This window comes from Peromyscus maniculatus, chromosome 8 (assembly GCF_049852395.1).
Source record: "Peromyscus maniculatus bairdii isolate BWxNUB_F1_BW_parent chromosome 8, HU_Pman_BW_mat_3.1, whole genome shotgun sequence".
NCBI lineage: Eukaryota > Metazoa > Chordata > Mammalia > Rodentia > Cricetidae > Peromyscus > Peromyscus maniculatus.
This window is the reverse complement of record NC_134859.1, coordinates 50336699-50359366: the sequence shown is the minus strand read 5'-3', so window position 1 is coordinate 50359366 and position 22668 is coordinate 50336699. Positions and strand designations below refer to the sequence as shown.

Genomic DNA, 22668 nt, shown 5'->3' with positions numbered 1-22668 from the left:
CAAGGAATCAAGGCCTTCTAGTGACAACGGGGCTGGCACACATATGAAGTCACAGCGACTGTGACAACATGCACAGGGCCTGCAGGGGTCTACACCAGATGGTATTCGAGAGCTGAAGGGAGAAGTGGACTCACATTTTATCCCCGAGAACCTATCTCTAATTGATAGCCACTTGTAAATGACTCCAAGGGAGTCTCACTGGGGAATCAAGCCACTCTGAAGGGTAGGCCCCATGCTCAGCAGTAGATGGCCAAGAGAAAACAAACTCAACAGCATCTTTGGAGGTTCTTTGTCTCGTAATGTTAAGTCAGGGCATTTTTATTATTATCATTATTTTTACCTTACAGGTCCTTTACACATATATTATAGTCTCTGGGTTTGAATCCTTATGGGATGCCTGTGTGTGCAAACACATGTGTCTCTGCAGCTATATACATGTCTTGTGCTCTTTTTCTTGTTTGGTCATTTTTTCACAACCCAATGTGTTTGTTTTTGATTGATCATATTTCATTTTATCATTATTATTTCTTAGATTCTTATTTGTTTCCTATGGAGAGCCAGGAAGGATGTAGATTTGGATTGGATGGGAGGTGAGGAGGATCTAGGAGGAGGAAGGGGAAAGGAAACTGTAATCAGAATATATTGTATAATAAAAATTGATTTTCAATAAAAGAAAAAGTTTTCTTCATTTTTCTTTCTTTCTCCTTCCTTATATTTTCTTCCTTTATTTTGTTTTGGTGTGTGTGTGTGTGTGTGTGTGTGTGTGTGTGTGTGTGTGTGTGTACTGGGGCTCTAACCCAAAACTTTGCACGTGCTAAGAATGCACTTCCCTGTGCTATACCACTCCTGTAGGAAATTTTAATAGTTAAACTAGCTCTTTATCTGTTATAAATTGAAGGATACTTTCCCTATCAGTTGTTTGGTTTCTCATATGTTTACCATAACTTTTGTCATAAAGCATTTTCTTTCTCTTCTATCACTTTTGTGCTATCCTCAGAAATGATGGGATCTTCTTGTATTGATTTCATGTTTTTATTGTGTGTGTGTGTGTGTATGTGTGTGTGTGTGTGTGTGTGTGTGTTAACGTCTTTTATTCTGTTGCCAAAATTCCCTGGGGGAAAGGTAAACAATGCCTGTCTCTCTTATTAAGGTCCTAATAACAAACCAAGGCATGATTCCACCAGAGTTCACCAGGAAACTGTGTCTTAATTACTTTTCTACTCCTGTGACAAAACACAATGACCAGGGCAACTTATTGAAAAATTAGATTATTGGGGGTTTACATGTTGAGAAGGTAAGTCCATGACCATCTTGGGGGGCAGTATGACAGCAGACAGGTGTGGTGCTGGAGCAGTAGCTAAGAGCTTACATCTTGAGACAACAACCACCAGGCACAGAGAGAGAGATAGGGAGGCCTGCGCTTTTGAAACCTCAGTGCACACCCCCAGTAACATACCTCCTCCAACAAGACCACACCTCCTAATCATTCCCAAACTGTTCCATCAAATGAGGACCAAGTATTTAGTTATATGAGTCTATGTATACAACTGGCTGGGAGAGATGGATAGATACTCAGGTGAGGGTTCCATGACCCTCCTCACCCTCTCCTTCCATGAGGAAGGTAAATAAACAATAGGCCAAGCTCTGATGATCTTTTGTGACCAAGCACAGCAGAACTCTTGAAGATGACAGTTTGGCTCAGAGGATCTGTGTTCCAGATCCACTGTACCTTATCCTGATTTAATGTTTGAGATAGGAATTAAAGTTTAGCTATTTGCAGATGCCTCTCTCTGATTTGAGAGCCCATTTAATTATATTGTTGTAAGTATTCAAGTTTATTTCTGGCTTTGCTAATTAGTCCTGTAACTCTGTACACTCATGTGCTAAGGGTCAGAACTAACGCTCTGGATTTGCTAGAGAAGCATTCTACTACTCTTAACCCCTGAAATATATTTTCTCAGTCTTATTTGGTGAATGACACTTCATCAATTCTCTTAATCCATGAGAATGAAACTGACCATATTGCCATTTCTATATAACCTGGATGAAATTACTTTTCACATTTAATATGACTTATAATCCTTCTCTCTTTTTAAAATAATTTTATTGTGTGTATGTGTCTTTATGAGAGTGTCTCTGTGTGTATGTGTGTGTGTATGTGTGTGCGCGCGTGCCTTTGTGTGTTGTGTGTGTGTGTGTGTGTGTGTGCCTGCATTCCCTAACAACAGTGTGGATGGCAGAGCTCTCAGGAGCCAGGTCACTCCTTTCATCATGGGTCTGAGGATCAGACTCAGGCCAGCAGGCTCCCATAGCAAGCATTTTTACCCAGAGACACCTCAGTGGCCTACAATTTCCCCTTTCTAAAAGTTAGCCTTTTTTTTTTTTTTTTTTAAGTCCTAGTCTGAAAACACCTGGACTGATTGTAAAAAGTTTATATGGAAAGATTAATCAAAGCAGAAATCTTTGATTTCAGAAGGATGAAAAATTAAGAACCTCTAATCTCTAGGTATTAAAATAAACCAGACTGGCCTCAAACTCACTATCTAGGAGAGTGACCTTGAACTTCTGATTCTGCTTCTACCTGCCTAATGCTGAGATTATAGGTGTGTTTGTCACATTGGATTACATGGTTCTGGGAATTGAACCTAGGGCTTTGGGCATGCTAGGCAAGCACTATACCAACTGAGCTATACTATGCCCAATTTGGACAGCCCCAGTCCAAATTTCAACTCTTTACAACCAGAAGACTGTGTAGTTCTGTGTTGATATTAAGATGTGTTATGTAAACTGCAGGATGAGGTCTGTTTCTTTTCCCATTTTTTTTCCAATGCTGAGAATTGAACCTATGGTCACACATTTGTTAGGGAACCACTCTTTCTTTGAGCAATAATCCCAGGTTAGTCTTTTTAGCTATTAGCTAACAATTAGAATATAGTGAGAAAGGGAAGAATTTGGATAGGAGTTGAGTTGAGTTAAATGAGTTGCCCTTGAAATTCTAGGGCTTGTATTTTTAGATACCTCATATGCTAAAAGAGCTAAGAGAAGCTGGATGTATACCTATGACCCCAGTATCTGAGAGACTGAAGCAGGAGGATTTCCAAAAAGCTCCATCCAGATCAGCACAGGTTACATAGAGGCACCCTGTCATGAACAAAACCCACAAAACAACAATGAAAGAAGCCCTGGATGTTGGGAATTATTGTGTGATACTATTCCTGAGGAGATGTAAACAAATATCTACTCACCCCAGATAGGAAACAGACAACAGATCAAAGCAGGATACCATTAAAGTCCAATTGGTGAGCCAATGAATTTACCAGGATTACTTACAGGAGTGTAGGTGAGGGGTTAATTACCATAACAGAAATTACTCAAAGACAGTTACATTACCAAAGCCCGTACCGGCATGGATGGCAGCCCCCAAAGGCTGGAAACTTAGAGTGCACTGAAAACCTGCAAGTAGCTCAACAGGTTAGAGACTATCTTTTTCAGGTTGTTCTGATGGTCTGAGAGTGTAATCCTTTCCGTTTGTATATGCTTGGAGACGAAGGGGACTAGTGATCTGGTCAGTTTCAGGGGCTTCCTGGAGCTTTTGAGTTGCATACTTCTTGATCTTAAGGAGCTTCCCTGCAGAATAGAATGTTTTACCCACCTTTAGAGCATCTTGAGGCTTTTGAGCTTCCATTCAAGATGGGATGTTTCATCTTGGAGGAAATTGCTACACAATAGGAGGCAGAGGCAGGTGGATTGCTGAGAGTTCAAAGCCAGACTGGTCTATGTAGTAAGCTCTAGGTCAGGCATGGCTATATAGTGAGACCTTGTCTAAAAAAAATGTCAATAAAAAAAAGGAGGAGTCAATAAAAAAAAGTCAAACATTTCTCTATTTGTCTATTTTATAATCAAAATATTATAATCAATCATTGTTTTAATGTGCCTTACTATAATTACACATGAGAGTTGTAATCACAGGTTATAAATAATGAAATACAGTCATTCATGTTTTATTCATTTTTATTGCATTGTGTTAGCATATTGGCTTGTTGCTCTTTGAGTATTAAAATAATTAAATGTTTTTCTATGAATTATGGATCCTACACAAAGAAGAACATAAAGCATTCTTGGTAGCTGGGCATGGTGGTGCATACCTGTATTCTCAGCACCCAAGCAGCTGAGGCAGGAAAGCTAGTGAGAACTGAGATTACATCTGAAAAAAAATCGAAGCCAATCAAATGTAATACTTCTTTAAAATTCAGCTTTTTCCTCTTGTGACATCTCTCTTGCTCATTTATATTATTGTGTTGTATATAACTGTATTTTTTTGTGAATCCCCAAAGTTGGGGAATTCCACTCTTTCCCACATTTCAAAAATAGTTATGTGTCCAGCAATAATTGCTAATCTATGCTGATGGTAAAGTGCTTTCCGCATCCCCCTTCAATTACCAGCAGATTTTAATTTCTGGTATCTCATAAGTACACAGCCCAACTTTCTTGCATGTGCCTCTTTCTTGAGCTCTGATTGGTTGAATCTGTTGTGATCTGATTCATTCAGAAGTGACTGATAATGGCCTCAGAGTTCATGGCAGTCCCTCTTGGGACACACAATGGTACCTGTTTCCTTTGTAGTTCCTATATATTCTTTATATAGTTTTATATATATAAATGCAATACCTGTTAATGTTCAGTTCGTTGGCTAGTGTAGGCAAAATGCCCCCCAAATATAATGAGACTCACCAGAAGTGCTACAGTCAAAAAGACAGATAACAATCTGTATGTGTATGGTGAAATTGTACCTCAGGTGTTCTGGGAAAACAAATGACTCAGCCACTCTGGGAAGGACTCTGGTCGTCCCTTAAGTGGGTGCACACAGTTTCCCTAAGAGCCACCAATTTCACTCCACACATCCAGAGATCAGATCATTGATGCCCAACAGGCAAACTCATACACAAATGTTCACTGCAGCATTGTTGAGAATAACCAAAAAGTGACACTGTCCTAAAATGCCCATCAACAGATAAATGGATAAACAAAATAATCACATTAATTGCAACACACTGCTATCAAGTCATCAAAAGGAACAAAGTATGAAAACCAGGCAGATCTGTGTAGACAGGAAGTAGATTAGTGCTCGCCGAGATCCAGGGAGCGTGTGTTAGTTTTAGGACTTCTATCCACCTGGTAACATGACCAAAAGCAACTTGGGGAGGAAAGGGTTTATTTCACCTTACAGCTTACAGTTCATCATGAAGGGACGTCAGTGCGAGAACCCAAGGCAGGAACCTAGACACAGGAACTGAAGCAAAAACCATGGGAGAATGCTGCTGACTGGCTGATTCCTGCTGGTTTGCTCAGTTTGCTTTCTCATACCTCTCAGGGTCACCTGCCCAGGCATGACAGAGCCTACACTGGGCTCTTCCAATCAATCATCAATCAAGAAAATACTAACTCACAGACTTGCCAACAGGCCAGTCTGACGGAGGCATTTTCTCAATTGGGGTTCCCTCTTCCTAGACAACTTTAGCCTGTGACAATACAGAGAGCATGGCTGGTAGTCACTGGGGGGGGGGTGACTGTAAAAGGGATAGGATTCTTTTGGGGGTGATGAAAATGTCCTAAATATGCTTCTTGTGATGGCTGCATACTTCAACAACTATACATCACTGAATTATGCGGTTTAAGTGGGTAAACTATCTGGTATATGGAGTGTAGTTTAAATCTCTTGACAGAAAGATAGAATGTGCATCCCTACTTTTCTTCTTGCTGTGACCAAACACCAGAGAAGAAGCTGCTTAAAGAAGAAAGGATTTGGCTCCCAGAGTGAGGGTATAGTCAGTCCATCACTATGGGAAAGGCACAGCACCAGGAGCATGGATCTGTTGGTCACATCACTCCTGCAGTCAGGACCAGAGAGAGATGAATGCCAATGTTCAACTTATTTCTCCCTTTTTATTCAGACCATAACCCCAAGCTGTGAGAAGGTGCCACCCACATTTTTAGAGTGAGAGTTCTCACCTTGATTAACCCAACCTGGAAATTCTCTTACAGATTCTCTATGAGGTTCATCTCCTACATGATTCTAGCATCCATTCAGTTGACAATCAGTATTGACCCCCTCCCCCCAAGCAGGCAAGAGGACACATGCCTATAATCCTGCATGAGGAAGCCTGGGATTACCGAAAAGATCACTGGTTATTTCTATAAAACTAGCCTGTGCTGTATGGCAAGACTGCCTTAAAGCAAAAGAAACAGTGAGCATGTTATTAAGTTCAAACCATATATTGTTACCTAATTCCAAACAACAACAACAACAACAACAACAACAACCAACTATCCAGCCAGAAAGCAACAATAATGTACCACCCATCCCCTTAAACAATGACTAAATTCTCCAGCCATGAACTAGCCAGTGGTCCAGACTTTACACAGGCTTAAATTACATTGTTTCTTTTATAATTTTATTGACAGCATAATTTAGCAACATGTTTAATTTTGGAATGTTTTTTAGTGGTCTTGTGCTTTTGATTTTTGCGATATTATGAAAAAAATCTCAGGCATGAAATTGAAAATATTATAGTTTGGATCAGCATATTGATCTTCTAGATTATCACTAATGTTTTATAAAGCTTGTTTTAGCACGCATCTATTCATCTTTCCTTCCCTGTGTTCTTCAACTCAACCAGTTTTCAAAGTCTCCTGCAGGTTCTCAGGCCATGCATGGCCTCTTTAAATACCTCAATATAGAATTGGTTCGAGTTTCACATTTGTTAGTTTTTTTTAATGTGAAGTATACACACAAAAATACACAAATGTTAAGTATACATTTATAGCTTTTTTTTTTACCATGTGTGTACACATGTGTAACAAAACATCAAGAAATAGACTAGTCCCACCATCCCTGGATGGACCCTCTTACTCTCTCATTTCATCTCCAAACTCCCTGCTCCCAGAAGAGCACATATTGTCCCCGCCCCAGCCCCCATTCTCCTGTCTTCTGCCCTCTGATCTCCCCCTGCCTTCCTTCCTTTTTCTACAGCATCTCACTTTGCAGCCCAGGCTGGCCTTGAATTTATGATTTCCCTGCCCCAGCCTCCCACTGCTGGGATTACAGCTGTATGTAGCCATGATGAGCTGCACTTGACCTGACTTTTCTTGTCTTCCTGTCTTCTTTCCTCCCTCACTCCCTCTCTTCCTTTCTCTCTTCCCTTCTCCCCTCCCCTTTTCTTCTTTTTCATATAGTCTCCCCCGCCCCCCTCCCCTTCTGTTTGAGACAGTTTCTCCTTATGTAGCCCAGGCTGGCTGGGAAGTCTTAATCTGCCTGCCTTAACTTTTCTTCCAGTGTTCTGGGATACAGACATACAACACAGCACTCAGCTCCACTCCCCCTCCTTTTTAAAAGTAAAGTTAAAGAAATAGAACACAGGTTCTGATCACTGGGTGTCGATGTAGTTCTGGTAGAATAAAATCACATCCTTTGGAAGTGTATTTGTATCTACTCAGACCATGGCCAGAGCTATCAATATTACTTTTCCCTGGGTGGAAATTACCTAGAGTTTTAATACTTCCTTTTTTATTGTTATGGACAATGTCGTAATAAGCATTTGCCTGCAGTTCTTCACAGATGCATGATTATTAGCAGTTAAAGTTTGTAACATCTCCTGAATGGCCATCTTACTTTGGTTGAAGCTTTGGCTTTCTGGTGGTAGGACGGGTCAAACTCCTCTCACAACCCATTTTTCCAGTTGACAACTCCTCCTGAAATCCTCTGACTGAATGCCCCTGAGTCCTCAGTTGAAAGCCTCTCTAGTTCCTGTCTCCTCACACCTTATATGCCATTCTCTGTCCAGCCGTTCCACTTCCTATCTCAACCTTCCTAGTGCTGGAATTAATGGTGTGTGTGCTTCCCAAAACTGGGGTTAAAGGTGTGTGCCACCACTGCCTGGCTCTGTTTCTCTCCCAGACTAGATCAATCTCATGAAGCCCAGCATACTGGCCTTGTACTCACAGAGATCCAGATGGATCTCTGCCTCTCGAGTGCTAGGATTAAAGGTGTGTGCCACCACTGCCTGGCCTCTATGTTAACTCTGTCCTCTGATCTTCAGGCAAGCTTTATTTTTTAGATTACAAATATATCACCACACCCAGGTTTCTCTGTTAATTTTTTCTCATTCATGTTTATCTAACTATATTGGGTCAATATTTCCCATAGATTAAAATCTTTTTGTACAACCTATACACCCTCTAAGGCAATATTGGAAACAATGATATATACATTTTCCGCTACTCATCCAAACTCTAGCAATGTCTTTAAGAGATTGGTATAGCTACATATATATTAAGTTATTACTAAAGAACTATGTACCTGTTGGTAGTGGGGAGGGGGGCTTGACAAAAGTACTTTTCATGAGACGGTGAACACATTAATTATTCACACCAAAGAGTGGGGGTGGGAAGCCCATGGTGCTTATAGGAATGGGGAAATTTAAATCCCTCCAAACTATTTCTTGGCATCACTCCAGACCCTAAAGAACTGGAACTGAGAACAGAGATGACACCACACACCACAGCACACAGCACAGTGATGTTAGAGCTGGATGGGAAACGCTCCTGGCGAGGCAGATATCACGACACACTGCAGTTAGAGTCTGGTAATGACAGAATATGGTATTTGGGTCATTGCTAGCAAACTATGGGGCCTTTGATGCCTTTTCCCTTGTGTGTTGAAGTGTCCAAGTGAAAAGAAATACACAACTGTATTTTATTTTATTTTTTTGCACCCATCCATGTTTTCTAATATGACAAGTTGCTTTGGAAGGAGAATTTCATCTGATATTTTTCATCCTTAATTTTTTTTTTTTTAAGACAAGGTCCTGGAACCAATATATAGACTAGGTTAACTTCAAACTCACAGAGATCTGTCTCCTAAGTACTGGAATTAAAGGCATGCATCACCACAGTCAGCCTTATGATTTTGGTTCTTCCCCTGGAACTAAAAAAATAGCCTCCCTCGAAGAAAGCCGCCTTTTCACCTGCACTTGAAAAGTTTGCGAGCCACCACAGTCTTCTCCTTTTGTTGTTTGCTCTTCTTTTCCCACACAGAATAAATAAATAGACAAAATATTTAGCATGCATTTTGGGCTGAAAAGCCTAAATTGGAACTTTTCCTTTTTCCTTCAAAGACCCCTGCCAGCTTCCAGCAGTGCAGAGAGCATTGGCCTGAGGCCACAGCTACAGCAGACTCTTTTGATGGATGGATCAGAGAGACTGGACAGGAAGCCTGACCTCCAGAGCTACTGCTCTGATTTTGGGTTCTGAGGTTCCAAGAAGGTAGTTCTAAAGCTTTGGGATCGTAGGTCTCTCCCTTCCGCCCAAATGCACAAATATTTCTGATCCTGCCAGCCACTTTGGGTCCCTGGAGGGTAGAGGGTCGCCATATCCAGGACCGCAGGCCCTGCCCTCAGTCCTGGGTGCTGCAGGCAGCTCAGCCTGAATTGCAGGCTGCGCGTCAGCTCTGGCGGGGGCGTGCACGGGAGGGGGCGTGTCGGAGGCGTGTCCGGGGCGGGGCCAAGGCGGCGCACGCCGCGCCCTCAGCGGAGCGAGAGGCCGAGCTTGCTGCATTGCAGCCGCCGCGGCGCCGCTCGGCTCCTCACTTCCAACAATGGCGGCTCCGACCCCGAGCGGCGGCGGCGGCGGCTCCGGGGGCGGTGGCGGCACCCCGGGCCCCATCGGGCCTTCCGCCCCGGGCCACCCGGCCGTCAGCAGCATGCAGGGTAAGGACGGCGGGCGCGCCGAGACTACGGGGTCCCTCGCGAGGCGCTCGGCTGAACCGCGGCCTGTGAGCCGCGGCGTCCCCGGGGCTGTCTGAGGAAGCCGCCCGAGCTCCGCGTCCCGGGCCCGGCCTCGCCCCGTCTCCCCGCCCCGGGCCCGGCGTGGGTTGCCCGCTGCGGCGGCTCTGGTTTCGCCGGCTCGGGCCCACCTGGCTGCCCCCCGCCCGCCGCTCACCTGGCGCCCGCGGGCTTCGGGATCGCGCGCGGCCCGGGCCTCTAGCTCGCAGGTCGGCCGCGTCCCGGCCCTCGGCCCCGCCGCCCCCGCGCGCCGCAGTGGGGCCGGCTCAGGGCCATCTTGCGCCTCGCTGGGCGTCGCTGGAGCCGGGCCCCTGCGCTGCGCCCCCGTCCCCCAAACTTTGCAGGGTGTCTGCGTGGGAGGGGCGAGGGTTCGCAAGGGCCCTGTGCCACCTGTAAGGTGGGGAGACAGCCGTTGGCCCCGAGAGGCGTTTCGACCCAGGCTGGAGATGTGTGTTCTCCTCGCATGCAGAGAAGAAAATCAGATAAAAATAGAAGACCGAGTTCGGCTGAAAGGGAGAGAGATTCAGGAAACCGGATGGCAGAGGTCAAAGTGATCGTGGCTGGGCATCTGAGACAGCTCTCCTGTAATGGCCTTTCCCCACTGGGAGGCCTTAGTATCTCTGTGTGGGTTTTGACAGGTGATGTGAAAATACAGGCCTGGGCTCATTATGGACCATATCTTAAGTTTACTGGAGGGATTTGGGGTAGTAGTGCTATTTTTGAAACAGACAAACCCAGAAATCTCTTGATAACTTTAGCAAACGACTCATGTTGAATTATTAAGAGTCACTTGGATATCCTTGTTATCAGTATGACCATGGTTTCTTTTTGATTAAACTCTCCATAAAGGGTTTCTTGTGTCTGGTTAACAGATTGTATGTTGAATATTTCGTGTTTGTGATCGCATACCATGATTCAGGCAGCAGAAATACGATCTGCGTTTGCATCCCCTCCGTGTAAGAAAAATTTAGTCTATATATTAAACTATGATAGACACATCAACAGAGGAGCTCAGCATTCAGAAGATGTATTCTGTGCGGTCCCTAAGTTAATTAATTCAAATTGAGTTAGTTATTGGATGCCTGCTCTGCTGCATATTACATTATATAGAATCTAGGGTTGATTTCTTGATCTCATACTTTTACTGTCTGCTAAGATAATTTAGTATTATTTTGTGTCTTGTCCACAATGGGTGACTGAAAGTTTTTAAAAAATATTTTAAGGGTAGAGACATAGCCTGATCTGAGTTCAATCCCTGGGGCCTACATGGCAGGGAGAGGGCTGATTCCCTCAAGTTGTCCCCTAACCTCCACTTGAACACACAATAAATAACTCAGTAAAATTATATATATATATATATATATATATATATATATGCGTGTATATATATATTTCAAGGTTTGTTTTTGTCTGTTTTTTTGAGGGAAGAGGCTGACAGTTTGGAAAACCTGTGTTAATTTTTTTTTCTTCATGTTCAGAAAATATTGAGTAACTGCTTAGAGCCAGCACAGTGCTGTTCTGAGTGTGTAGACACCTGTGAACACAGCCATCTCACTTCTGGTGGAGCATGTCCTTTTGAGAATGGAGAAGGGAAGACATGTAGGTAAATAGTACAGGTTGCTTAAGAAAAATGAAGGCAACAAGCTGGGTTTTGTGATGGAAGGTAACAGGGCAGTCTCCTTGATAAGATGGATGGAGAAAGCCTGTCTGGAAAGAACAGAGATGTGGCCAAGGCAGAGAGGAGAGTGAATGTGAAGATGCTGCAGTCGGGAAGAGCTCCTAGAAACTCAAAGTCACACGGTCAGGAATCAGTCTGGTGTTCTCTAGTCTCCTCTATCTCTGCTTTTTGATTTCTGGAATCCTTTTTAAAAGGGAGAAAGGGCCCTAAACTGTCTTTGAATTATGGCTGAATGTTTAAGAAGACATTTTATTCTTCTTGTGTGTGTGCATGTTTTGCATGGGTGTTTGTGTAAGCACCACATGCATGCCTGGTGCTGGAAAGGTCAGAAGAGGTCATCAGAGTCCTGGGACTGGCTTTCCAGATGGCTGTGAGCTGCCATGTGGGTGCTGGGAATCAAACCCAGATCCCTTGCAACAGCAACAAGTGTTCTTAACTCCTGAGCCAGTTCTCTGGCCCCTGAGTTGTTGCTTTTTTTTTTTTTTTAAATCTTTACTTAAAAAATCTTTAGTCTTCGATTGATGGAGGAACATGCTAAGTTATACCTTGTGTTTTGAATCGGTTTCCATTGCTCAGAGAAAAGAGAAGTGTTTGAAATGTTCAAGATGATGTGTAGCATAATCTGAATTAGAAAGCTTGAGCTTAAGCAGCAAACGAGTAATTTTTTCTTTCTAGTTTTGAGCCAGACTTCCCATTCTTTGGCCTTCTTTGGATTTACTTTTACTTATTCTTTTTGAGGTGAAGTCTTCTTGTATTTCCCAGGCTGTCCCCTCACCCCCATTTCATATACTTGCTATCCAAAAGACTGTTTTTCTTGGAGCCATTCATGATCAGGTCCTACTGAGCAGCAGATCAGTTTTAGTGCATATAGATTACACTTCAGCAGTCACTGGACAGTCTCCTGTAGGATAGACACCATGCTTGACAAAGGACTTTGTACTGTTTCATGACTTGACATCGGTGGTCAACTGTGGTCCAAAGCTGGAAACATTATTTCCTTTATATTGTAATGCTTAATGGCCAGAGCTCTGGGGTCTTGGGTTTGAATCCTATCCTCACTCCACCCCACCAAGACTTAAACTCTCTGTGAGTATATTACCTAGCCTCTTGAAACCTCTGTTTCTTAGAAAGTAAGAATAACGCTTGCTTGCAGGCACAAGGAGAATATGCACACCGAGTGTGGGCTTGGCATTCTGGAAGAATGCCATGAGTGTTGACCATCAGTATTCTCAGTTCTCATCCTGTTACTTGAGATGATCTCTGTCTCTCCCCCATGAGTCCCTAGTCCCGTATGACCCAACTTGCACATTTCTTTTTCTAAGCTTTATTATCTGTGGGTTAGACAACTCTTCTAACCCGTTGATGTCACCGTTTTTCACTATTACAGGATCCTAGTTTTAGAATTCCAGAGAAGATATTGTTCTACTTCAAACACTAAATCCTTGTTGTTTTCTGGATCTGAGAGTCTCAAATGGTGATAATGTTGCTGTTATGAGGTACTATTGTAGCTGTAAATAGTCTGTGGGCTGTGGTTAGCTGGAATGGGAATTGTAGTGACTTTGGCTTCTTAACAGTCATCATTTGTTCATTTAGTTACATTTTCACAAAGAAGTTGTATTTCTGATCTGGCCATTTTTAAAGCATTCTTCCCACAGAGTCTCAGCTAACAGAGAATAGTAGCTGATTTTGTTATTAGTCATACATTTGAGTCTTCATTCATTCTGACTCATGTTCTTTCTCTTTAATTTCCTTATGCCCATATACAGAAGGACAAACATTTACAAGCTGAATGTGCCTTTCCCCCACCTTTCCTCCCTTGATTATTTGGTGACTAAAACTATCAAAATGTAGATCTGCTTACCAAGTTAGGTAAATAGTATTATAAAAATGTATTAGACTTTAGGATAAGCTTTTTTTTTTTTGAGAAAGAAAAAATATTCAAATGAGCTACTGTGAATGGGCTTTTATTCTCAATAATTAGTTGAGAATTGGAAAAATTATTTCCTCAGTAATCTGAGAATTTGAAAAATAATTTCCTTGATAATTTGTCATCATAGACGAATTTTAACTGAGAGATTTTTTGAATGGTACAGTACTAAGTAATAGTGTAATTCTTTAACTCAAAAACTTATAGTGAACTTACACATGTACAATTGCCATCTTAATATTCAAGAGCCTTTCTCTTGGTGGCTTGTAAAAGCCTAGGTATTTAACCAAGTTAGTGGAAGCGTGTCAGGTGGTCAGTCTCAGGTGAGCTGGGCATAAGTCTAGGACCTAATGTTCCATGAAGTCACCACGGGTGTGTTCAAGAATAACAAATATTCTGGTGAATAAAGCTTGCTATTTGAGAGGTGAGCAATTTCAACACTGAAAACACAGCAGGATGATTTCTTCTGTGCTGGCTTTACCTTTGCATGGAGTAGTGTCTTAGAAACAGGACATCCAAGTTGAGAGAATGCTGGATTTGGACTAGGAAAAACCAAGGCTTAGAGTCTGCCATATGCAGGCTCTGCACTCTTGGGAAATTACCAGATTTGTGTAGTTTCCTGTAAGTTTTCATCTATTAAAATAGAGAATACACAGCTTATAGACTGTTTTAAGAATCACATTAGGTTATTGCATGTGAAAATGCCTTAAATCATAAAATATTTTGCATATGTAAAGATTATTAGAAATGATATTTTCCTGCTTTAGTTGCTAGTCATTTAATATGTAATGAATTTAAAAGATCTCTTAAAAATGTGAGAAGTTAAATTTATTAAGAAGGCTTAGGGACATTGGGGAGATGGCTCAGTCTGTAAAGTGCTTGTTGCGCAGGAGTGAGGCCCTGAGTTTGGACCCCCAGCACCCATGTGAAAGGCTGGGCATGACAGCATGCACCTATAATTCTAGCCCTGGGAGTGAAATACAGAAGGATTTCTGGAGCTTGCCAGCCAGCAGGCTCAGTGAGAGATGCTGTTTCAAAACATAAGTTGGAGAGCAATTGAGGAAGATAGTGTATGTTGACCTCTGGCTTCTACATGAACACAAACCTGAATGCACAGATGCACATATACAATAAATTAAAGAAGACTGTTGGCCGGGCGTTGGTGGCGCACGCCTTTAATCCCAGCACTCGGGAGGCAGAGGCAGGCGGATCTCTGTGAGTTCGAGGCCAGCCTGGGCTACCAAGTGAGCTCCAGGAAAGGCGCAAAGCTACACAGAGAAACCCTGTCTCGAAAAACCAAAAAAAAAAAAAAAAAAAAAAAAAAAAAAAAAAAAAAAAAAAGAAGACTGTTAAAAAAAAATAGAGCCTTAAATTCATAGTTAGGAACTTTCACTTTTAAAATGCCTATTTTTCAAAGTAGTTAGCATAGTTGTAATTTATCATGTTTTTATTTGTTTGTCTAGATTGGGTCTTGCCCTGTATGCTGGATTTAGACTTGTAATCTTTCTAAGGGTTGAGACTACAGGTGTGGACCAGCATGTCCAGTTTAGAATCCCATTGATTCTGAGAAACACTGAGCCATTTGTAAAGCACTTGCTGTGAGCAGAAATGTACCTCAGGTTCTCTTAATGTGTTGATCTAGGCAATTTTTCTTTATTTTCTCCTTAGGTCTTAAGTGAAGGTATATAGTATGTGATTAATGCCCACGTATTTAGCTCTCAGGTGAGCATTTTATATGTTCCAGTTAAAGTAAAAGTATGATAAATTTATGCAGGAACATAAACTTTAAAGTGTCATGAAGTGTGTCTATTAAGAGAAAGTAGAGATTTAAGATCACTGTGCTGTCTCTTCCCAGCAATATTTAAATGTATACAACATACATGAAAACCTGCCTTTGATTTAGTGTGTGGTTTAAAGAACCGAATTCAGGGTTGGGAATGTAGCTGAGTTGGTAGAGTGTTGCCTAACATTCAAGAAACCCTGGATTCTAGCCTAAGCACCATATAAACTGGGTGACCCAGCCCTGGGAAGTGGAGGCCAAAGGAACAGAACCTCAGCTTCATTCTCCACTACATAGTGGGTTCAAGGCCAGCCGGGGATATATAAGACTATTACACACACACACACACACACACACACACACACACACACACACACACACGCATGATCTCACAACAAACGATAGATCCTGACTGTAGACAGTGAAAGTTCCAAATCCTATAGTTGCCTGTTTGTCCCAGAATACTGTTTGTTTGTGTGTACATGTGGGGTGCACAAGTTGTGAGTACATATGTGTGTGTAAGGATGCATACAGGCAGGGGTCAGGAATCTGCCTTGAGATAGCCATTCTTTTAAAAAGTGGTGTCCCTGGGACCTGAGGACCTTCAGTTAATCTAGACTGGCTAGCTAATGAGTCAGGGAGCCCTTTGTCTGTCACCCCTGCTCTGGGGTTACAGGCATATGCCACCTATACCTGGCCTTTTATATGGATATTAGCTATTGAACTTGAGACCTTGTGTTTGCACTGTGGCTTAGTTACGTTTTGTGTTGCAGTGATAGAATGGCTTGGCAAAAGCAACTCAAGGAAGGAAGGAAGGTTTGTTTTGGCCCACAGTTCCAGGGTTTAGTCCGCCATGGCAGGGAAGTCATGGTGGCAGGAGTTTGAAGTTGATGGCCACATTGTGCCTATAGTCACGAGGAAGGAGCAATGAATGCTTGTATTCAGTTCACTTTCTCTTTTTTATATATACTGTCCAGAATCCTAGCCCAGAAATGGTGCTCCCCTCTCTACGCCCCCCCACCCGCCACACACACACACACACACACACACACACACACACACACACACACACAGTGAGTGAGTGTTTGGGACATCTCACTTCTTTTAACTTAATCAAGATACTCTTCCACCCAGGTAGTTTTAAATCTCATCAGGTTGACAACTGAGATTAACCATCACACATGGCAACACTTTACTATGCACTTCATTCCCAGCCCCAGACAGCATTTCTTTTACTATTTTTTAACATGACCTGGTACGAATACAGTGTAGTAAATTAGTTCCCCCCTAAAGCATATGTTGAAATTCTCTTATATGCCTTTAAAAGTGAGAGCCAAGTTAATAAGATTAAGTAAGAAATACTCTTTTAGGATACATACTTTCTCTCGTTTTGTCTAATGTACCTTGGAGTGATGGTGTGGTGAAAGGAGCCCTATGATGAGCTAAACCGGTGACCAGTACAAGGAGCCATCAGCTAATAGCTAACACTGCTCAAGGTGGGCCTTTCCAAGGAGAACACAGGCCATGTGCAGCTTGATTGTCCAAGAACAACACATGGTACCCACTGCTAGGGAAGAGCACAGAAGTGGATAGTACATGAACCTTTTACAGCTCTGCTGTTTTTCATCTTACTCAGAATTGCTGAAACAGTTTTTAAGAAGGATAAGGAAAGTGCTACTACATGTATTTGTGTGTGTGTGTGTGTGTGTGTGTGTGTGTGTGTGTGTGTGTGTGTTGACTGCAGGCACAGGGGTGCATATGGGGCCGGGGACACACACATAAATGCCATATTTATAGGTATTGAATGTGTGGCTTTGCCAAGAAGTGACATTATTAAGTGTCTCCTGATTCTATTTTATTTTATGTGTATGGGTATTTTATGTGCATGTATGTATGTATACCATGAACATGCCTGGTGTCTGGAAGGCCAGAAGAGGATATTGCATACGCTATTTCACTTTGGTGGCATCACTAGCAGCCAGAGAAATTCAGTGCCAGGGCTGAGAAGTCAGGGACGATTAGAGCTCTTAAGACTGTTGAGGAAGAGAAACTCTTATTTCCATGGCCTGCCTGCCTTAGGGAGGGAGTTACCAGCCAAAAACTGTAGGTGGAAACCAAAACATAGCATAGAATGTTGGTGTGGGATTGGCTGAGAGTTCTTCCTTGTTATCCTGTTAGGTTCCTGGGAATAAAAAGAGGATGGGCTTGGAGTAGTGTAAGCTGCTCTGATGAACACCTGGAAAGGCAGAGAAGGTGTTCTTGGTGTTGCTCATCCAAGGGAGGGAACAAGAAAACTGTTTCTACAGTAATGAAAACCTGCTCTATTTGGCTTCTTTACTAGACATTTTGATCATCCCAGAACACTCTGGATCTTACTGAATTTGATGGAAGATAGGTCCTTACTTAATGTCACACAATCTTAAGTTGTTCACCCTGGATGCTACATTGAAACAATGTGATATTCAGTTGTGCACTCACAAAGTAGAGAGGGTGGCTGTTGGCCACAAGGAGAAAAAGAGCGGGCATATATGGACTACAAAATCCTGAGTTTAAAAATCATAGGAAGAATTTGATGACTAGAGTCTCCGTGAGTTAGACAACCTGGAATTACTAAATTAGGGAAGCTCCCTTCTGATAACAACGAGAAATAAAAAGGGAAACAACCCACCAGGAAAGAAGTCTTGTAGAAGTTACTCTGAAGTACAGTGAAAATACAAAGTTAGGACAAGTCTAGATAGCTTGATTTTAGGGCGATAGTGATGTGCTGGGCGTAGCTGTGTTGTCAGAGACGTGCCAGGATTTTGAGGTGGAAGCTGGAAGGTGGCCAGCAACAATAATCTCCAGGCTTGTTCGAGAAGGAAGGATTTGTACTTGGGCTGTGGCATGAGCCAGTAAGGAGCCTCTGATTTCTGTTACGTTAGTGTGGCTTTGTGATGTATTTCAGCAACTCAAAGCCCTAAAATGCTCAGATGAGGATGATGTGTACTGTATTATACTGCCAACCCAAAGGAAGGAGAGCAGAGACAACTGCATGACTCTGTAAGGGCCCTACACAGCCGAAGCTAGGCTTAACCTCAGCTTTCAACCCCAGAGGTTACTGGATATTATTTTAACTTTTTTTTTGTCAGTTCTTTTTTTTTTTTTAATTTTTATTGATTCTTTGTGGATTTCACATCATTCATTCTGATCTCACTTATCTCCCTGTCCCCTCGTATCTGCCCTCTGCCCTTGCAACCTCTCCCTCAAAAAACAAAACCTAATTTAAAAGAAAAACCAAAAAACAAACAAAACAAATAACCAAGGCAAAAACAAAAATGAAAAAGGATCTTGGAGAAGCTGTGGTGTGGCCCAGTGAGTCACACAGTTTACCCTTTAGTCCATACATCTTGTAAGTGTTCATCTCTATGAGTCACTGCTCTGGTTTCAGGCCTCTGGTTTCTGCTACAGCTCCAGTAATGGGCTCTCCTTGGGGCTCCTCTTAGATATCCTGTTGTTGTCCTGTGTCATAGAGATCCTTCTGTTTGGAATTTTAACTTTATATATAAATGAGAAATCTGGAGCTGTTAATGGAGCATCTTCAGTGCTGGTGTGATGATGCCCCTCATTTTGTTTACCACTTGTCAAATACTGCTTGGGTTCTGCCTTTATTTTATAGCATAAACAGGCTTTTAAAGTATTATAGACCATTTCCCTACAGGAATTTACAGATTTCCAGTAATGGCCTGTTAAGAGATCTCATACTTGAAGGGAGAAGTTGAGAATGAGGGGAAAGCCTGGGATGAGCCAGAGCAAGGGGGAGGGGAAATCCTCATGTAGCTTTATTTCCTTTGTAGCCTTATTAGCATTTGGTGTTGTAGAGTCTGGATACTGCCTCTTTGGTTAGAGGAAAGCAAAGGTTTACTTGTCTGGGACCAGGAAAATAGAAGGATTTCCCCTGGATGCAGTAGGGAGAGTGAAGTGGAGGGTCTTAAAATCGAGTCCTAAAGAGTAGGTAAGAGTATAAAGAACGGAGGGAAGGCTTGCATGATCAGTTATTATCAAAAGATTGACTGACAGCTAGCACTCCTGAGATGGAAGACTTAGTGTAGATGAATGGCAGGATAGAGTTTAGGTGATAGGAGACGCCTCAGATTGAACAGATGTGTGTATATTAGTGGGAACGCACATGCTACAAAGGTGAAGGTATTGGGGTCTCCTTATCGGTTTACTCCAGCCAGCTGCACAAGCTCTTTGAGTATAATGAGCACAGTGATCCACTGGGCACTAACTTCCTGACTTGCACAAGTGTTTCACACAGATACACATGGGGCATAAAATAATTTAGCTAGAATAGTATTTTTTAACATATTTAATTGATGTTTTTGAAAAGTGGTAGAATTTTCAAGGAAATGGTGAAATACTGTGTTGTAGTTGGTTATTCTTTGCCTGTTAGTGACCACATGTCTGCAGAGAGTGAGAAGTAATTCTTAGAAGTGAACAATTGAGGGTTCAAAATTCAGACACTTAGTTATCTCATCCATAGATACGTAAAACAAGCAAGTTTATAGCTCTGCATCAAGACTTTCAAACCTTCAGTTGAACAACTCTGGCTTGATGGCAGAACTTAGAGTTTTAGGAATTTTGTTTAGCACTCAAACTAGGTTAGTTCTAATGTGGAGCAGTAATAATTGGTGGTAGTTCGCCATTCTCAGCCCCAGCTTCTTTACATGCTAGGTAAATGTTCTTCCACTGAGCCACTCCTCAGCCCTCTGTTTTTTGTTTGTTTGTTTTTATCAGACTTTATTGTGTATTTGTGCATGTGAAGCCTTGTACTCAGTTTTGACTCATGCTTTTACATGTACATGCACCTTTCAAGTATATATATATATATATATATATATATATATATATATATATTTATTTTTTTTATTTTTTTTGAGACAGGGTCTCACTGTGTAGCTATTACTGGCCTGCAACTTGCTGTGTAGATATGTGGGTCAGGCTGGTCTCTAACTCAGAGATCTGCCTGCTTTTGTCTCTCCCTTCCCTGTGCTAGGATTAAAGACTTGTACAACTATTCTGCTTGCTCTACCATTCACATTGCTACTTTGCTCATGGTTCTTTCCTCCCTCCCCCTTCCCCCCTATAACAGCCATTTGCTTTGAAGAGAAAGTTAACTGTTGTCTGAAGTATTTTTGTTACTTTGTTTCCCACTCTCTTCTGCTGGGATGGCTAAACTTGCTTCTGAACTTGGGAGTCTCTCTCAGGGTTCTCTTCCAGTGCTGTTTCCAGGGAGCCCTTTCCTCCTGACTTGGACTCTGCTTGTTTTGCCCGGTAAGAGGATGGCTAGCTTTTGGATGCTCCAGTGTGAAGACCCTGGATTTCTAGTTTTCGTCCTGTATTCTCGTCTGCTGCATAGTTGATGGTACAGTGCCTTACCTTCATGTAGGGTTTGAGTACACTGCTGTCCAGCCTTCCCAGGACTTTGTTCTCTTGAAGTTTCCATTTCTGTCTCCTTTTTGATTACCATTTTCGAGATTAAATGGTCAGCAATAAGTTACTTAGTTGTGTGAAAGTAACTGCATAAGCATTTTCCAGCTTTTATTCATTGTAAATGTTAATTGTATCTTCTTAGAGTGTTAAGGATTGGGCTTCATTTTGATTTGTAAGACAGGGTCTTGCTATGTAGCTTTAGCTGGCTTCAAACTTGTAATCCTCACCTTGTCCTGACTGTTGAGACTTGCAGCTGCTTTACTTTGTAAATGACTTACTTACTGTACAGGGCCGTTTGACAAATAATGATGTATGGATATGGTGCATACACAGGGTATCACCAGATCCTATGAGAACTGGAGATAAGTTCATATGAGAGGGTACCGATTTTCTTTCTATAACTTCTAATGATCCACGCTGCCATAGCATTCCCAAGGATACCTTTTTTTTTGTGGGGGGATGGGGCAGGGGAATAAGGTCTCATTTGCTATATAGGCCAGGTTGGCCTCAACCTAGAGACAATCCCTCATGAGTGCTGAAATTACAAAGCATACCATTGCACCTAGCAAGGACTGCCCCACACCTGCTATAGAAGAATTTTACCTTTTCTTCAGTGATTTTATTCTTGCCACTTGAAGTTAGCAAATTGTTTAGAAAATTTTGTTTAAGTTTTATAGCTTATGAATTACTAAAGTTTCTTAATCATGGGTAATAATTAGCTTGGGCATTTCTAAATCAATTTTGGCTAGTAAAATAAATTGTAATGTATTCTGAATTTGTAGGTTGAAAATGCTTAAAAAATTGATGACAGTCTTTAAAACTTTTTATTGACTATATGGGAAAAATAAAGACTAATGATAAAAGATGATTTCATTAAACTTTGAGTGTACTGCAGTGCATTTGAAAGAGCTGAGTTTTTACAGGAAGCCCTCTGCTGTCCTTGTCTATGGTGGGGTAAAGTGCTTTGAACTGTTCTTGCATTAGTTTTATTCACAATGTAATATAGAGATGCAATGTCATGTTTTGATTTGGTTTCTTTGATTTACAGCAAATGAACTGCAACTTATCTCTTTTACTTTAGGCTTTCAGATAAACTTCTGTGAAAAGGCACAAAGTAAGCTAAAATTTTGATATTCTGTTACTTTTTTTCATATCCATCTTGGTATTGGGAATGTGTCCACTGTTGTTTCAACTAACAGACCATGGTGATTTTACACTGAAAGAGCTTCCATTTTTCATTCAGTTCCTTCCCATTCTTTGTTATATTCTTGACCATAAATTGTTCTTGTTTTTATTGAAATTCAAATAAGAAAAAGGTGTGTATAGAAAGAAAAGTATTCAAGCTTTACTGAAATTTAAATCACAAGTTGCAAGTTCATCTCTAAGATTGTGGTGTAGAATGCCTTGACTGCGTGTAGACTGTCTTTTATTTAAAAGTATTTAATGCTCTTACTCTTTTTCTTTAAAACAAATCTTATTGCAGTCGTGTCTGTCTGTCTCTCTGCACCTCTTCCTCCATTAGGACGTTCATCTTCATAGACTCATGGGCTGGGCTTATTTCAGCCATAGCTCTTTGGCCATGTAATTGCTAGCCTCTGGATTTGAGTCTCAGCACCAGATTAAAAAAAAATAAAATGTTTGGGTTCATAGAATATAGAATAGTTTTTTTTTTAAATAAAAAGACAGTAAACATATTTTGTTTAAATAAAACAGTAAAATATATTTTGAACTTTAAACAGATTATAAACTTGCAGTTTTTTAAAAAGGCTCATCTCAAGGAGACTACTCCAGTTTACATGAAAACATTCCAAAATGAAATGGTTTTCTCTTCTGCTTCTTAATGTCTGGGAAAGAATGATGACCACTTGAAGTCTATCATTCTTAATAAATTAGTTTGTAGGGAGAGTTTAACCTGGAGAAAAAGCATTTCTGTTATATTAAAATTTCTTACTTATGTTTTTTAGAGATCAAA

At 41.5% G+C, this 22668-nt stretch overlaps 1 protein-coding gene across 4 annotated transcripts in view; it reads left to right on the top strand.

Moving 5' to 3' along the window:
- Positions 1-9563: 9563 nt before the first annotated feature.
- The window catches only part of Map2k4 (mitogen-activated protein kinase kinase 4), a 95282-nt gene continuing 82177 nt past the window's right edge, over positions 9564-22668 (top strand). Inside the window, exons 1-2 of one of the 4 annotated variants that reach the window (XM_076542617.1) lie at positions 9564-9764; positions 21778-21810. In XM_076542617.1, the coding sequence (XP_076398732.1) occupies positions 9653-9764; positions 21778-21810 (145 nt within the window). In that variant the 5' untranslated portion in view covers positions 9564-9652. Of the gene's footprint in view, positions 9765-21777; positions 21811-22668 lie in introns of those variants that run through there. The other 3 variants (XM_076542618.1, XM_076542619.1, XM_015992383.3) reach the window with 3 other exon arrangements.